Source organism: Orcinus orca, chromosome 11 (assembly GCF_937001465.1).
Source record: "Orcinus orca chromosome 11, mOrcOrc1.1, whole genome shotgun sequence".
Lineage (NCBI taxonomy): Eukaryota > Metazoa > Chordata > Mammalia > Artiodactyla > Delphinidae > Orcinus > Orcinus orca.
The window spans coordinates 49,496,697-49,515,219 of record NC_064569.1 but is presented as its reverse complement, the minus strand read 5'-3'; the positions used below and the strand labels follow the sequence as shown (position 1 = coordinate 49,515,219).

The window sequence follows — 18,523 nt, the reverse complement described above, 5'->3', positions numbered from 1 at the left end:
ATCTGGAAGCTCAAATGAGACTGTAGGATTCACTTCCAAGCTCTCTCACATCGTAGTTAGCAGGTCTCCATTCCTCTCTATTGGCCAGAGATCTCAATTCCTTAACATGTGAGCCCCTCCATAGGCTGCCTGAATGTGCAGCTGAATTTCCCAGACTGAGAAATGAGAGAGAGCAAGAGGGCGTGTGCACCCAAGATGTAAGCCAAGGTGTCTTTTATAACCTAATCTTTTCTTTTTTAATAAGGTACAACTGACATATAACATTACATTAGTTTCAGGTGTATAACACAACTATTCAATATTTGTATATATGGTGAAATGATCACCACAGTAAGTCTAGTTAACATCCATCACCCTACATAGTTACACTTTTTTTTCTGTGATGAGAACTTTTAAGATCTTCTAGAACTCTTAGCAATTTTCAAATATACAATATAATATTTTTAACTATAGTCACCATGCTGTACAAATACATCCCCGTAACTTATTTACTTTATAACTGTAAGTTTATCCTTTTGACCTAAAACTTAATCTTGAAAGTGATATACTTTACCATTACTTCTGCTATATGTCATTGGGCACAAAGACCAGTACAATACCAAGATGCTGGTACAAAGTGGATGGGGACTATCCAAGGCTGTGGACATGAGGAGGTGGAGATAATGGGGGTTGTCTTGGGGGCAACTATCTTAACGTATATTCTAATATTGTTATACACTTTAATTTTATACATATTTTCACCCTCATAAGGAATTATTACTATTTTAAACAGCGCGCCTTAACATCTATTCACAGTATGTGCTTTTGTCAGTCAACATTTTTTCCTGTGTCTCCAAGATTCCATACGGAGTAATTTTTCATTCTGAAGACTGTTTCGTATTTCCTTTAGTGCAAGTCTGGTAACAAATCCTATCAATTTGTTTATCTGAAAACAGCTTTTGTCACCATTATTCTGAAGGATCTTTTCCTTGGTCATAGAATTCAAGGTTAGCAGTTATTTTCTTTCAGCATGTTGAAGATACACTATTATTTTCTTGGCATTCATTTCTCTTGAGAAATCACTTCTTTGTCTTACCCTTACTTTGAAGGTAATATATCTTTTCTTCTGGCTACTATCAGGAATATCTTTGTTTCTCAACAGTTTTACTGTGTATAGTTTTGTTTGCATTTTTTCAGCCTGGGATTCACAGCATTTCTTTAATGTGTAGCATGATACCTTTCACCATTTTTGGAAAATTCTCAGCTATTACTTCCAGTATTACTTCTACCCCATTTTGTCTTTCCTTTTCTTTGAGGAGTCCACTTGTATGCTAATCATATTCACTGTATTCCATGTGCCCGTCTGCTTTTTTCTTTATTTTCCATTCTTCAGTGTCTTTAAGCTTTGGTCAATATATTTTCTATTGATGTTGTCATTTAGTTTACACATTCTCTCCTTATTTTTAGCCTAGTATTTCACTCAAATAATATGTGCTTAATACTTAATATTTTCATATTATTGTTCAGTTTTAAAATTATATTTGATTCTTCTTTTCAACTATCTTTTATTTTTTTGAACATAACAAGCACAGGGTTTTAAGGTTTCTGTCTGATAATTCCATTATCTGGATTCCTCACGTGTCTGTTTCTATTACCTATAGTTTCTCTTGGATTTTGGTCCCATTGTACTTCCTCCTCATTTACCTGTTTTGTTTCTGTTTTAAATTGAACGCCTGACATTTTAGGTGAGACAGTTTAGTGATGATTTTAGGTCCAGGAAGATGGTTAACTTTGTTTCCACATGACAGTAGGAGCACTACCAATTCCAGATTCCTCAATGCAATCAGAGATTAGTAAAATTCAAAGCTGGGGCTTCCCTGGTGGCGCAGTGGTTGACAGTCCGCCTGCTGATGCAGGGGACACGGGTTCATGCCCCGGTCCAGGGAGATCCCACATGCCGAGGAGTGGCTGCGCCCGTGAGCCATGGCTGCTGAGCCTGCGCGTCCGGAGCCTGTGCTCCGCAACAGGTGAGACTGCAACAGAGGAAAGCCCATGTACTGCAAAAAAACAAAAAAAAACAAAGCTGGGCTTCAGACTCTAAAAACCAGTCTATTCTTTTAAGTAAGTTCCACTGGCATAAGAGTCTGTTATTTGAGTTCACTGGCATCAGAAATATATCAAACATGGAAATTCCCAGACTTACTGATTTAATTTTGGAGGAAGACACTTTTTAATAAGTACTCTAGGTAATTTTATACACACTAAAGTTTTTTTTCTTTTTACATCTTTATTGGCGTATAATTGCTTTACAATGGTGTGTTACTTTCTGCTTTATAAAAAAGTGAGTCAGTTATACATATACATATGTTACTATATCTCTTACCTCTTGAGTCTCTCTCGTTCCCACCCTCCCAATCCCACCCCTCTAGGTGGTCACAAAGCACCGAGCTGATCTCCCTGTGCTATGTGGCTGCTTCCCACTAGCTATCTATTTTATGTTTGGTAGTGTATATATGTCCATGCCACTCTCTCACTTTGTCACAGCTTACCCTTCTCCCTCCCCATATCCTCAAGTCCATTCTCTAGTAGGTCTGTGTCTTTATTCCTGTCTTGCCCCTAGGTTCTTCTTGACATTTTTTTTTTTTAGATTCCATATATATGTGTTAGCATATGGTATTTGTCTTTCTCTTTCTGACTTACTTTTCTCTGTATGACAGACTCTAGGTCCATCCACCTCATTACAAATAGCTCAATTTCGTTTCTTTTTATGGCTGAGTAATATTCCATTGTATATATGTGCCACATCTTCTTTATCCATTCATCCAATGATGGACACTTAGGTGGCTTCCATCTCCTGGCTATTGTAAATAGAGCTGCAATGAACATTGTGGTACACGAATCTTTCTGAATTATGGTTTTCTCAGGGTATATGCCCAGTAGTGGGATTGCTGGGTCATGTGGTAGTTCTATTTGTAGTTTTTTAAGGAACCTCCATACTGTTCTCCATAGTGGCTGTACCAATTCACATTCCCACCAGCAGTGCAAGAGTGTTCCCTTTTCTCCACACCCTCTCCAGCATTTATTGTTTCTAGATTTTTTGATGATGGCCATTCTGACTGGTGTGAGATGATATCTCACTGTAGTTTTGATTTGCATTTCTCTAATGATTAATGATGTTGAGCATTCTTTCATGTGTTTGTTGGCAGTCTATATATCTACTTTGAAGAAATGTCTATTTAGGTCTTCTGCCCATTTTTGGATTGGGTTGTTTTTTTGTTATTGAGCTGCATGAGCTGCTTGTAAATTTTGGAGATTAATCCTTGGTCAGCTGCTGCATTTGCAAATATTTTCTCCCATTCTGAGGGTTGTCTTTTGGTCTTGTTTATGGTTTCCTTTGCTGTGCAAAAGCTTTCAAGTTTCATTAGGTCCCATTTATTTTTGTTTTTATTTCCATTTCTCTACGAGGTGGGTCAGAAAGGATCTTGCTGTGATTTATGTCATAGAGTGTTCTGCCTATGCTTTCCTCTAAGAGTTTGATAGTTTCTGGCCTTACATTTAGGTCTTTAATCCATTTTGAGCTTACTTTTGTGTATGGTGTAGGGACTGATCTAATCTCATACTTTTACATGTACCTGTCCAGTTGTCCCAGCACCACTTATTGAAGACGCTGTCCTTTCTCCACTGTACATTCCTGCCTCCTTTATCAAAGATAAGGTGACCATATGTGTGTGGGTTTATCTCTGGGCTTTCTATCCTGTTCCATTGATCTATCTTTCTGTTTTTGTGCCAGTACCATACTGTCCTGATTACTGTAGCTTTGTAGTATAGTCTGAAGTCAGGGAGCCTGATTCCTCCAGCTCCGTTTTTCGTTCTCAAGATTGCTTTGGCTATTAAGAGTCTTTTGTGTTTCCATACAAATTGTGAAATTTTTTGTTCTAGTTCTGTGAAAAATGCCAGTGGTAGTTTGATAGGGATTGCACTGAATCTGTGGATTGCTTTGGGTAGTAGAGTCATTTCCACAATGTTGATTCTTCCAATCCAAGAACATGGTATATCTCTCCATCTATTTGTATCACCTTTAATTTCTTTCAGCAGTGTCTTATACTTTTCTGCATACAGGTCTTTTGTCTCCTTAGGTAGGTTTATTCCTAGATATTTTATTCTTTTTGTTGCAATGGTAAATGGGAGTGCTTTCTTGATTTCACTTTCAGATTTTTCATCATTAGTGTATAGGAATGCCAGAGATTTCTGTGCATTTATTTTGTATCCTGCTACTTTACCAAATTCATTGATTAGCTCTAACAGTTTTCTGGTAGCATCTTTAGGATTCTCTATATATAGTATCATGTCATCTGTAAACAGTGACAACTTTACTTCTTCTTTTCCGATTTGGATTCCTTTTATTTCCTTTTCTTCTCTGATTGCTGTGGCCAAAACTTCCAAAACTATGTTGAATAAGAGTGGTGAGAGTGGGCAACTTTGTCTTCTTCCTGATCTTAGTGGAAATGCTTTCAGTTTTTCACCATTGAGGATGATGTTGGCTGTGGGTTTGTCATATATGGCCTTTATTATGTTGAGGAAAGTTTCCTCTATGCCTACTTTCTGCAGGGTTTTTATCACAAATGGGTGTTGAATTTTGTCAAAAGCTTTCTCTGCATCTACTGAGATGACCATATGGTTTTTCTCCTTCAATTTGTTAATATGGTGTATCACATTGATTGATTTGCATATGTTGAAGAAACCCTGCATTCCTGGAATAAACCCCACTTGATCATGGTGTATGATCCTTTTAATGTGCTGTTGGATTCTGTTGGCTAGTATTTTGTTGAGGATTTTTGCATCTATGTTCATCAGTGATATTGGCCTGTAGTTTTCTTTCTTTGTGACATCCTTGTCTGGTTTTGGTATCAGGGTGATGGTGGCCTCGTAGAATGAGTTGGGGAGTGTTTCTTCCTCTGCTATATTTTGGAAGAGCTTGAGAAGGATAGGTGTTAGCTCTTCTGTGAATGTTTGATAGAATTAGCCTGTGAAGCCATATGGTCCTGGGCTTTTGTTTGTTGGAAGATTTTTAATCACAGTTTCAATTTCAGTGCTTGCGATTGGTCTTTTCATATTATCTATTTCTTCCTGATTTAGTCTTGGCAGGTTGTACATTTCTAAGAATTTGTCCATTTATTCCAGGTTGCCCATTTTATTGGCATAGAGTTGCTTGTAGTAATCTCTCATGGTCTTTCGTATTTCTGCAGTGTCAGTTGTTACTTCTTTTTTACTTCTTATTCTATTGATCTGAGTCTTCTCCCTTTTTTTCTTGATGAGTCTGGCTAATGGTTTATCAATTTTGTTTATCTCCTCATAAGAACCAGCTTTTAGTTTTATTGATCTTTGCTATCATTTCTTTCATTTCTTTTTCTTTTATTTCTGATCTTTATCATTTCTTTCCTTCTGCTAACTTTGGGGTTTTTTGTTCTTCTTTCTGTAATTGGTTTAGGTGCAAGATTAGGTTGTTTATTCGAGATGTTTCCTGTTTATTAAGGTAGGATTGTATTGCTATAAACTTCCCTCTTAGAACTGCCTTTGCTGCATCCCATAGGTTTTGGGTAGTCATGTCTGCATTGTCATTTGTTGCTAGGTATTTTTTAATTTCCTCTTTGATTTCTTTAGTGATTACTTCGTTATTAAGTGGTGTATTGTTTACCTTCCATGTGTTTGTATTTTTTACAAATCTTTTCCTGTAATTGATATCTAGTCTCATAGCGTTGTGGTCGGAAAAGATACTTGATACAATTTCAATTTTCTTAAATTTACCAAGGCTTGATTTGTGACCCAAGATATGATCTATCCTGGAGAATGTTCCATGAGCACTTGAGAAAATGTGTATTCTGTTGTTTTTGATGGAATGTCCTATAAATATCAATTAAGTCTATCTTGTTTAATATCATTTAAAGCTTGCGTTTCCTTATTTATTTTCATTTTGGATGATCTGTGCATTGGCGAAAGTGGGGTGTTAAAGTCCCCTACTGTGAATGTGTTACTGTTGATTTCCCCTTTTATGGCTGTTAGCATTTGCCTTATGTATTGAGGTGCTCCCATGTTGGGTGCATAAATATTTACAATTGTTATATCTTCTTCTTGGATCGATCCCTGGATCATTATGTAGTGTCCTTCTTTGTCTCTTCTAATAGTCTTTATTTTAAAGTCTATTTTGTCTGATATGAGAATTGCTACTCCAGCTTTCTTTTGGTTTCCATTTCCATGGAATATCTTTTTCTATCCCCTCACTTTCAGTCTGTATGTGTCCCTAGGTCTGAAGTGGGTCTCTTGTAGACAGCATATGTATGGGTCTTGTTTTTGTATCCATTCAGCCACTCTGTGTCTTTTGGTGGGAGCATTTAATCCATTTACATTTAAGGTAATTGTCAATATGTATGTTCCTATTCCCATTTTCTTAACTGTTTTCGGTTTGTTATTGTAGGTCTTTTCCTTCTCTTATGTTTCTTGCTTAGAGAAGATCTTTTATATTTGTTTTAAAGCTGGGTTGGTGGTGCAGAACTCTCTCAGCTTTTGCTTGTCTGTAAAGTTTTTAATTTCTCCATCAAATCTGAATGACATCCTTGCTGGGTAGAGTAATCTTGGTTGTATGTTTTTCTCCTTCATCACTTTAAATATGGCCTGCCAGTCCCTTCTGGCTTGCAGAGTTTCTGCTGAAAGATCAGCTGTTAACCTTATGGGGATTCCCTTGTATGTTATTTGTTGTTTTTCGCTTGCTGTTTTTAATATGTTTTCTTTGTATTTAATTTTTGACAGTTTGATTAATATGTGTCTTGGTGTGTTTCTCCTTGGATTTATCCTGTATAGGACTCTCTGTGCTTCCTGGACTTGATTAACTATTTCCTTTCCCATATTAGGGAAGTTTTCAACTATAATCTCTTCAAATATTTTCTCAGTCCCTTTCTTTTTCTCTTCTTCTTCTGGAACCCCTATAATTCGAATGTTGGTACGTTTGATGTTGTCCCAGAGGTCTCTGAGACTGTCCTCAGTTCTTTTCATTCTTTTTTCTTTATTCTGCTCTGCAGTAGTTATTTCCACTATTTTATTTCCAGGTCACTTATCCGTTCTTCTGCCTCAGTTATTCTGCTATTGATCCCTTCTAGAGTATTTTTAATTTCATTTGTGTTGTTCATCGTTGCTTGTTTCATCTTTAGCTCTTCTAGGTCCTTGTTAAACGTTTCTTGCATTTTGTCTATTGTATTTCCAAGATTTTGGATCATCTTTACTATCATTATTCTGAATTCTTTTTCATGTAGACTGTCTATTTCTTTGTTAGGTCTGGTGTGTTTTTATCTTGCTCCTTCATCTGCTGTGTGATTTCCTGTCTTCTCACTTTGCTTCTCTTACTGTGTTTGGGGTCTCCTTTTAGCAGGCTGCAGGTTCGTAGTTCCTCCTGTTTTTGATGTCTGTCTCCAGTGGCTAAGGTTGGTTCAGTGGGTTGTGTAGGCTTCCTGGTTGAGGGGACTAGTGCCTGTGTTGTGGTGGATGAGGCGGGATCTTGTCTCTCTAGTGGGCAGGTTCACGTCTGGAGGTGTGTTTTGGGGTGTCTGTGGCCTTATTATGATTTTAGGCAGCCTCTCTGCTAATGGGTGGGGTTGTGTTCCTGCCTTGCTAATTGTTTGCTATAGGGTGTCCAGCACTGTAGCTTGCTGGTCGTTGAGTGAAGCTGGGTGTTGGTGTTGAGATGGAGATCTCTGGGAAATTTTCGCCGTTTGATATTATGTGGAGCTGGGAGGTCTCTTGTGGACCAGTGTCCTGAAGTTGGCTCTCCCACCTCAGAGGCACAGCACTGACTCCTGGCTGCAGCACCAAGAGCCTTTCATCCACACGGGTCACAATAAAAGGGAGAAAAAGTAGAAAGTAAGAAAGAAAGAAAGAGGATAAAATAAAATAAAATAAAATAAAGTAAGGTAAAATAATAATAAAGTGATTAAAATAAAAAATTATTAAGAAAAAATGTTTTTTAAAAAGTAAAAAAAACAAAACACGGATGGATAGAACCCTAGGACAAATGGTGAAAGCAAAGGTATACAGACAAAATCTCACACAGAAGCATACACATACACACTCACAAAAAGAGGAAAAGAGGAAAAAAAATCATAAATCTTGCTCTCAACGTCCACCTCCTCAATTTGGGATGATTTGTTGTCTGTTCATGTAATCTACAGATGCAGGGTATATCAAGTTGATTGTGTATATTTAACCCTCTGCTCCTGAGGCTGCTGGGAGAGATTTCCCTTTCTCTTCTTTGCTCGCACAGCTCCTGGGGCTCAGCTTTGGATTTGGCCCCGCCTCTGCGTGTCAGAGGGCGTCTGTTCTTCACTCAGTCAGGACGGGGTTAAAGGAGCCGCTGATTCGGGGGCTCCGGCTCACTCAGGCCGGGGGGAGGGAGGGGTATGGAGTGTGGGGCGAGCCTGCGGCGGCAGAGGACAGTGTGACGTTGCACCAGCCTGAGGCGCGCCGTGCGTTCTCCCGGGGAAGTTGTCCCTGGATCCCAGGACCCTGGCAGTGGCGGGCTGCACAGGCTCCCCGGAAGGGAGGTGTGGAGAGTGACCTGTGCTCGCACATAGGCTTCTTGGTGGCGGCAGCAGCAGCCTTAGCGTCTCATGCCCGTCTCTGGGGTCCGCGCTGTTAGCCGCGGCTTGCGCCCGTCTCTGGAGCTCCTTTAAGCAGCGCTCTTAATCCCCTCTCCTCGCGCACCAGGAAACAAAGAGGGAAGAAACCACACTAAAGTTTGCAAATTATTTTACAAGTTGAGTCAATTCTAACTATCTTATTAAAAATAAATATATAGTCTCCTAAAAGACTTCTTAAACTTTTTTTTTCTCCCTCTATGAATTCTTCATGATTCTTTATCTTCTTTAACTTGCTTATCAGACTCAGATTTCAAGAAATGCCAGTAAGCCCTCTTTCAAGAAGAAATGCAAATGGAGTCCACAGTTGACCTGTTTACTGTACTATATGATATGCTACACTTATTAAGAAAAAAAAATATGTCATTCAGGTTGAATTAATACAGTTTAACACATTTGAAGATACTCCAGACATATTACAGATTTTCCTTTATCCCAGGAATGAAGGTCTTCTTCTACATAGTTTTACAGCTGAGTAGTTTATCCTTCAAATAGTCAAAACACTCAATTCTCCAGCAATTATAGATAGAAATGATAGGCCATTACATATATATATAAATATATATAATTTATGGCTAGCAGTCTTAGAAGATATGAATCTTAACTTTGAAATGGCTATAAGGCAAGACTGAGTGAAGTTAAGGAACAGAATTAAACTACACTAAACTAAATCAAAGGCACATTCACATTCTATTTAGAAAACAAAATTCAATTCTATACCTAAACCATAGATACACAAATATAAACTGTTAATATATTAACTTTGTAGGATCAGTTGCAAATAAATCCAAATATGGTTTGGACTATCAGAGGTTTATACCCTTGTGTTACATAATTCGGGTTTTTAATCGTTTTCATGTAGAAATAAAAAATCAGATAAATAATTCTGCTCCACCCAAATACACTATCAAATACTTGTGTAAGGCTGACAGATCTACTTTAAGCAGTTGGTATTATTCTACTATGGTGATACTGATACTTTCATAAATGAATTTTTAGTTAATCAAAAAATTTAAAAAGTGGGTCATTTTTAATTTTTCTAGACTGTAAGTGTAAAACTTAAAATAGGGATAAGAAAAATATCTGCATTTTCAAGTTTTAAGAAAATTGTATGCTGTAAAATATTTCTTCTACTTTTAGTTTCTTCATTATTTAAAAAATTTTTTTCTTTTTAATCAGAAAAAAAAGGCAGAGTCAGGCTACTTAAGTACGTAAACTCATGTGGCTTTCTGAAAGACCCTGCACCTCTCTACCTCTGTCCTCATTTCCTCATCTATAAAATGGGGATAATACTTACCTCAGAATTTTTTATGAGGATTAAACTAGTTAATAATGTATATGATGTGCTTATAACAGTGGCTAGCATATAGTAAACCCTCTATGTGTGTTAGTGTACAGTAACATTCTGATGGTCTTTTTCTCCAAGATAATTGAGGAGGCTTCATTAGTCACTGAAATTAACAAGAAAATGTGAACTAAGAAAAATATTTCTATTCAGTTATTCTTAATATGTACCTTCCGTGCTATTGGTTCCTGACCTTCCATCAATGTGTACCAGCTGACAAGTTTATTCCAGCCCTCAGTTGGCAACAGTATGTAATCCAATTCATCAATAAGATGCTCCTTAAGTGACTGGGCATCACCATCTACAAAAGGAAAAATAAACTCAATACATAAAAAGAAACAATACTACATAACTCTAAATACTTTGGTTGTACACATTAAAAATTACTTAAATTCATGGAGACTAACTCAGGTATTTAAATAATGAGTTTTGAAGAAAGCTCTGAAGAGGTTCACATCTAAGTCTACATATTCCAAAATAAACTGTTGCTTTATAAAGTTTCAATGTGTACCAGGCAACCAACAGTGTTAAAAAAATAATTTTTCTTTTATTGGGCTCTTAAAAAAAATACTAAAGTGTAACTGTTAGCCAAAGGATCTGAATGAAGACTGTTTCCCAAATATTTTAAGTATCAGAGATTCCTCACATGGTAATAGTGATCGTTCTAGCATTAGCTGATGAAGAAAATTCAGAAGCAAATCAATAACCTTTAACAATGATGCCAAAGCACATGGGCTGGGAACCATGACGGAAATTACAAAAGGGCATCTCATTACTCCAGAGGGCCCATGATCTAGATTCCTCCACAGATCTAAAGTAGAGGTAGTTGTTCAGATATGGTTCTAATTCTATGATCCATTTTCAAAATTCCAGTTGAACTAGAAATGTAGTATAGGACAGGCCAGAGATAGATATCTATTTTAGATCAAAAAATATATTCAAGGAAATTGAGTAACTTGCCCCAAATCATTCAGAAAATTGCAGGTACTATGAAAGGTATTATTATGGAAAACCCTTTTATCTCAGTTGATTTTCAGAACAATATTATGAAGTAGATAGCTACATTTTACTTAGTAAATAGATTCAGATATTGATTAACTTGCCCAAGTTCACATATAGAAAACTGTAGAGACTGGACTCAAACATGTATCTGTTTATGCTAATATCCATTTTCTTTCCACTATAACAGACTACTTTGAAGTAAATTTAGGAAAAGAAAAAAAGTTTAAAAATTAAGATTTCTATGCTATTCTCCACAATAATTCAAGATTTTGAGTAAATGATTTTATTATGTAACAGAATCCAAATAGTAATTTATATCTAGTGGATAAAATAAAATGATCAATTTTTGGATCATTTTTTTAGGAGGAGAACACCCCTAAACACAGAACCCCTAATTTTTGTTACTTCTGTGCTTATTGATATAAAATTGATATACAACAAACTGTTGCAGATTTAAGGTGTAAAATTTGATAAGTTCTGACATATCACTACAAGTGTGTAACCATCATCACCAAAACGATGAAGAGATCTATCAGTATCCCCCCCACACCAAAGGTTTCCCTGTAGCGCTTTTTTGTAATCTCTTCTTGTCCGTCCAGGTCTACTGTCCTGTCCCCTGAAAACCACTTATCTGTACTTTGCAAGTGTAGACTAATTTGCATTTTTTACAATACTATATAAAAAATAGTATGTACTGCTTTGTTTGGCTTCATTTATGCTGCATCATTATCTTGAAATCCGTCCATGTTTTTATGTATCAATAGTTCATTCCTTTTAATTGCTGAGTAGGATTTCATTATATGGGTATTCTATAATTTGTTTATCCACTCAGCTGTTGATGGGCATTTTGGATTGTTTCTAATTTTCTCTACTACAAATAACAGTGATGTGATCACTCATGTACAAGTTTTCATATGTAGAATGGTTGGTTCCTATGGTAAACGTATGTTTAGCTTTTTAAGAAATTACAAGACTACTTCATTCCCAAAAACAGTGTATGAAAGTTCTACTTGCTCCACATCCTTGTCAATACTTGGTATGGGCTCATCTTTTAAATTTTAATCATTTTAACACATGTATAGTAGGACCTCATTGTGGTTTTAATCTTCATTTTTCTAATGACAATTGACGTTGAGTATATTTACACGTGCTTTTTTTCCTTTAAATTTTTATTTATTTTTGGCTGTGCGTGGGCTTTCTCTAGTTGAGGCAAGCCGGGGCTACTCTTCATTGTGGTGTGTGGGCTTCTCATTGCGGTGGCTTCTCTTGTTGTGGAGCACGGGCTCTAGGTGTGCAGGCTTCAGTAGTTGTGGCACACAGGCTCAGCAGTTGCAGCTTGCGGGCTCTAGAGTGCAAGCTCAGTAGTTGTGGCACACGGGTTTAGTTGCTCCATGGCATGTGGGATCTTCCTGGACCAGGAATCGAACCTGTGTCACCTGCATTGGCAGGCAGATTCTTATCCACTGCGCCACCAGGGAAGTCCCACATGTGCTTTTTGAAAACACTATCTTCTTTGGTGAGGCATCTGTTCAAACCTTTTGTCTACTTTTTCCACTGGGCTTTATGGAATTGCTTATTCTACCCATAAATATTTTATCAGCTAGGTGATTTGCAAATATTTTCTCCCACATTGTGCTTTATTGTTTCATTCTCTGAACAGTGTCATTTGAAGCGTTTGTTAATGATGAAATACAAGCCAACAATTTTTTTCTTTTATCAACTGTGCTTTTTAAATTCATATTTAAGAAAACTTTGCCTAACACAGTGTCACAAAATTTTTCTCCTATTTTTTTTATAGTTTTGGTTTTTACATATAGCTCTACGGTCTGTTTTGAGTTAATTTTGTATATGGTGCCAGGTATAGATCAAAGTTCACCTGTTTCTGGCAAATAGATAATGCTCAAGCAGCATTTGTTTAAAAGACTATCTTCTCTCCACTGAATTCTCCTTACAACTTTCTGTAAAATCAATTGGCCATATATATGTGTGGATCTACTTATGGATTCTCTAATCTGTTCAACTGATTCTTACCTCACACCATATACAAATATTAACTTAAAATTGATCAAAGACATAAATATAACAGTCAAAACTATAAAACTCTTAGAAAAAAACATATGTTTTTTCTGATCTTGGATTAGGTGATGCTTTCTGACACCCAAATCACAAGCAACCAAATGAAAAAAACAGATAAATTGGACTTCATCAAAATTAATTTGCGCTTTAGAGGCACCATCAAGAAAGTAAAAGACAATCCACAGGTTAGGAGACAATTTTTGGAAATCATATGTCTGATAAGGGACTAGTATTCAGAATACATAAACAACTCTTAGAACATAATAAGTAGACAAATAACCCAATTAAAAAATGGGCACAGGATCTGAATAGACATTTCTCCAAAAAAGATATAAGCAGCACAGACAAGATACTTAACATCATTAATCACTAGGGAAATATAAATCAAAATAACAATAGATACCACTTCATACGCATTAGGATGGCTACAATAAACGAACAATGACAAGTGTTGGCATGATGTGGAGAAACTGGTACCCTACTTCTTGCTGGTGGGAATGTAAAATGGTGCAACTATTTTGGAAAAGTCTAGCAATTCTTCAAATAGTTAAACACAGAGTTACTATATGACCTAGTAATCCCATGCTTAGGTATAGATCCATGAGAAATTAAAATATAAATCTACACAAATATTTGTATGTGAATGCTCAGAGCAACATAATTCATAATAGCCAGAAAGTGAAAACAACCCAAATGTCCATCAATTGATGAATGGATAAATTAAATGTGGCTTATCTCCATACAATGGAAAATTACTCATCCATAAAAAGAAATGAAGTACTGATTCATGCTACATGAAGACACTTTAAAACTTTGTGCTAAGGGAAAGAGGTCAAACGGTAAGGCCACATATTGTATGATTCCATTTAGATGAAATGTCCTAAAAGGCGAATCCATAGAGACAGAAGTATACTAGTGATTGCCTATGGCTGGGTCTTGAGTGGGGATGGAGCGTGTCTGCTCATGGATACGAAGTTTCTTTCTGGGGTTACGAAAATTTTGTGGCATTAGACGGTGGTGATGGTTGTAAAACTTTGTGAATATACTAAAAAACAGTGAATCACAGAATTTAAAAGGATGAATTCTATGGTATGTAAATTCTGTCTCATTTTTAAATGAGAGAAAAAAACCTACTAGGAATGTGATTTGGAATTGTGTTGAATCTGTAGATTGAGTGGGGGAATTTAACAATATTGAGTTTTCTGATCCACTAACATAATTTCTGTCTTTATTTAGGTTTTATTTATCTCAGCAATGTCTTATAGTTTTTAGTTTACATGTCTTGCACATGTTATCAGATTTATCTGTATATTTTTGGTGCCACTATAACATGTACTTTTAAAATTTCAATTCATGTTAGTTCATTTTTAGTGTACAAAAATACAATTGGTTTTTGAATAATGATCTTGTATTCTAAAGGCTAATCTCATTTATTAGTTCTAGAAGTTTTCTTTTTATAGATTCCATTAAATTTGCTACATAGACATAGGTGTATGTGAATAAAGGAAGATTTATTACTTCTTCTGATACAAGCTGTATGCCTTTTAACTCTTCTTCTTGCCTTATTACACTGCCTAGGCCCTCCAGTACAATCTTGGCTTGAAGAGCTGAGAGTAGACATCCTTGCTTTTTCCTGATTTGAGAGGGAGAGGACTCAGTCTTTCACTGTTGAGTATGTCTTCTGTAGGTTTTCCACAGATGTCCATTATGAGGTTGAGGGAGTTTCCTTGTATTTTACTCTTTTGTTTTATATGATATATTATCTTTGTAATATTTATTTCTCTATTTATACTTATGTTTATTTCTATATATATCCTCTTTATTGTTGGACTTGATTTACTAAAATTTTGTTAATAATTGATTTATCTATGCTCATGAGGGATAATGGTCTAGAATTTTTTCTCTTGAAATGTCTCTGCCAGATTTTGGTATCAAGGTAATGACGGTTTCATAGCATGTATTGGGATGTATTCTCTCCCAATTTTCTAAAAGAGCTTTTGTTATTCAGGGCTATTCAGAGAATCCATTCTTTTGGAATGAGCTTTGGTAGTTTTCATCTTTCAAGAAATTTGTCTTTTTCATCTCATTTGTTGAATTTAATGGCATAAAGTTCATAATATTCTTTTATTCTCCTTTTGCTGTTTGTAGATTTCTGTATTGATGTTACCTCTCTTGTTCCTGATATTGGTAGTTGTGTCTTTTCCCTTTTTCTGGTGATCAAACTAGGTATTTATAAATTTTATTATCTTCACAAAGAACCAGTTTTTGGTTTCATTGATTTTCTCTATTTTTCTATTTTCTCTTTAATTTCTGTTCTGAACTTATTAGTAGTTCCTTTCTTCTGCTTGATTTAGGTTTAATTTGTTCTTACTTTTAGATTGAGTCAGAAACCAAGGTCAAAGATTTCAGACCTTTCTTTTCTTTATAGATGTTAAGGGCTATAAATTACCCCCCCACACACTATTTAGCTACCTTCCACAAATTTTGATATGTTTTGTTTTCACTTTCATTTAGGTAAAAATACTTGCTAATTTCCCCTTTGAGTTCTTTTTGACCCATGGCTTATGCAGAAGTATGTTAGTCTCCAAACATCTGAAGATGTTCCAACTGTCTGTTATTAACTTATTTATTCCACTGTAGTAAGAAAACATATTTCATATGATTTAAATCCTTGTAACTTTATTTATTTATTTTAAATTTATTTATTTATTTTTGGCTGCGTTGGGTCTTCGTTGCTGCACGTGGGCTTTCTCTAGTTGCAGTGAGCTGGGGCTACTCTTCGTTGCAGTGCACGGGCTTCTCATTGCGGTGGCTTCTCCTGTTGTGGAGCATGGGCTCTAGGCGCGTGGGCTTCAGTAGTTGTGGCACACAGGCTTCAGTAGTTGTGGCTCACAGGCTCTAGACCACAGGCTCAGTAGTTGTGGTGCATGGGCTTAGTTGCTCCGTGGCATGTGGGATCTTCCTGGACCAGGGCTCAAACCCGTGTCCCCTGCATTGACAGGCGGATTCCTAACCACTGCACCACCAGGGAAGCCCCCTTCTAACTTTATTGAGACAGGTTTTATGGCCCAGAATATAGTCTATCTAAATGCTTCATGTGTACACCTAAAAAGAATTTTCATTCTGCTGTTATTCAGTGGAATATTCTATAAATGTCAATTAGGACAGGTAGGTTGATTTATTTCATTACTACTTTTCTGTCTACACATTTGCTATCACTTATGGAGAGAAGAATATTGAAATATCCATTATATAATTGTGGATATTTTTCTATTTCTCCTTGCAGTTCTATCAGTTTTTGCTTCATATATTTTCAAGTTATGCCATTAGCTGGGTATATATTTAGGATTATTATGTTTTCTTAACAAATTGTCCTGGCCCATTTATGATCATGAAATGAACTTTTATCCCTGGTAATGTTCTCCATTCTAAAACTTAACGTCTAACATTAATATGGCCATTCCAGCTTTCTTTTGATTAGTGTTAGTATGTGTATTAGTTTTCTATTGCTACATAACAAATAACCATAGTAGTTTAAAACAACACCCATTTATTATCTCACAGTTTTATGGGTCAGAAGTTCAGATGGGCTCAACTGGGTTTTCTACTTAGGGTCTTACAAGGAAGAAATCAAGATGTCACCAGGCTGGTCTCCTATCTGAAGGCTCTGGGGAAGAATCTACTTCCAAGTCCATTCAGACTGTTGGCAGAATTCAGTTCCTCGTGGCTACAGGTATGAGGTCCCTGTTTCCTTGCTAGCTGTGGGCCCAATGACTCTCTTTGTTCCTAGAGGATGCTTGTCTTCCTTCTCACGTAGTCCCCTCCATTTTCAAACCAGCAATGAGTCCTTCTCATGCTTTGAATCCTCACTTCTACAGCTACCAGCCAGAGAAAACTCTGCTTTTAAAGGGCATGCATGATTAGATAAAGCTCACTGGGATAATCTCCCTTTTGTCATATAATATAAATAATCACAGGAATGATATCCTATTCTCAGGTTCCACTCACACTCAAAAAGGAGATGATTATGTAAGAGGAGGGTCACTGGAGGTCAGTCTTAAAATTTTTCAATCTCTTAATCTATTTGTATCTTTATATTTAAGGTGGGTTTCTAGTAGTATACAGTTGGGTCTTTTTTTTTTAATGCAATCTTACAGTCTCTACTTCAAATTGGGATATTTACATTAAATACGACTGTTCATAGAGCTGGGTTTAAATCTACCATCTTACTATTCGTTTTGTATCTGTTTCATCTGTTCTTCGTTCTTTTCCGCTTAAAAAATATTTTTTTAAACATTGCTATTTCTCCTTAGTATGCACTGTATTTTTCTGTTTCTTTGCATTCCAGGTAATATTTGGTTGTATCCAAGAAATTACAAATTTTATCTTGTTGGATGCTGGATATTTTTTGTATTCCTACAAATACTCTTGTGTTCTGTTCTGAGATGCCGTTAAGTTACTTGGAAATAGTTTGATACTTTCAACTTAGAAGGATAAATTTTGCCCTTCTATAGAGGCAAACCCATTCTCTGCAGTCTACCCCGTGATTTATAAGGTTCTCCACTCTGGCTACTGTGAACACATTATTCCTGGACCTTTATGAGTGAAACGGAGGATACTCATCAGTTAGATCCATTAAACTATAACTGTAACCTGCCTTTACTGATCAAGCACACTTTAATTGTTTTTATAAAAACTTGCATGTCCTCCAAGCTTCGCATAACCTAAACAATAAGATAGTTGCCTGAGTTGTTCTTCAGGAAATTGAAATCAGCTGTGTTCAGTTCTAGGTGGAGCTAAGACTGGTTAAGACCACCGACTGTCCAACTGGGCTTGTGTGAGTGTCCGCTTGGTGACCTTTTGACATGAAAGGGCCAAAAACTCCACCCTCAGCACCTGCTAATGCCTCCATTTTCTGAACATGCATCCCACAGAGAAGCAAGTAGCTTAGTTGCACCTGCACAGAACGACTATTACCTCACTCTTTCCTTATCACCAATTACCTTTTCCCACGCTCCCCACACCTCAGACCACCCTGCTTCTTTGTTCCCATAAATACCCTGAGCCTCTTGCCATCAGGGAGGCAGATTTGAGATTTGTTCTCCCGACTCCTCACTTGGTTGCCTTATGAATAAACCCTTTCTCTGCTGCAAACCTTGGTATCTCAGAATTTGGCTTGCTGTGCATCTGGCAAATGAACCTGATTTGGTAACATGAACCTAAACGATTGTTCCTTCTAATGCTTTTGTGTGTGTGTGTGTGTGTTATGTGGGCCTCTCACTGTTGTGGCCTCTCCCGTTGCAGAGCACAGGCTCTGGACGAGCAGGCTCGACGGCCATGGCTCACGGGCCTAGCCGCTCCGTGGCATGTGGGATCTTCCCGGACCGGGGCACGAACCCGTGTCCCCTGCATCAGCAGGCAGACTCTCAACCACTGTGCC

At 36.8% G+C, this 18,523-nt stretch overlaps 1 protein-coding gene across 9 annotated transcripts in view; it reads right to left on the bottom strand.

Moving 5' to 3' along the window:
* Nucleotides 1–18,523, bottom strand: part of USP15 (ubiquitin specific peptidase 15) — a 692,408-nt gene that overhangs the window by 88,323 nt on the left and 585,562 nt on the right. For 5 of the 9 annotated variants that reach the window (XR_007469967.1, XM_004276581.2, XM_004276582.3 and 2 more), the window contains exon 3: nucleotides 10,176–10,306. Coding sequence is in view for 6 of the 9 variants with exons in the window: in XM_004276581.2 (XP_004276629.1) it covers nucleotides 10,176–10,306 (131 nt within the window). In the remaining 3 variants the exon portion in view is untranslated. Of the gene's footprint in view, nucleotides 1–1,167; nucleotides 2,037–8,581; nucleotides 8,719–10,175; nucleotides 10,307–18,523 lie in introns of those variants that run through there. The other 4 variants (XR_007469968.1, XM_033440528.2, XM_049693968.1 and 1 more) reach the window with 4 other exon arrangements.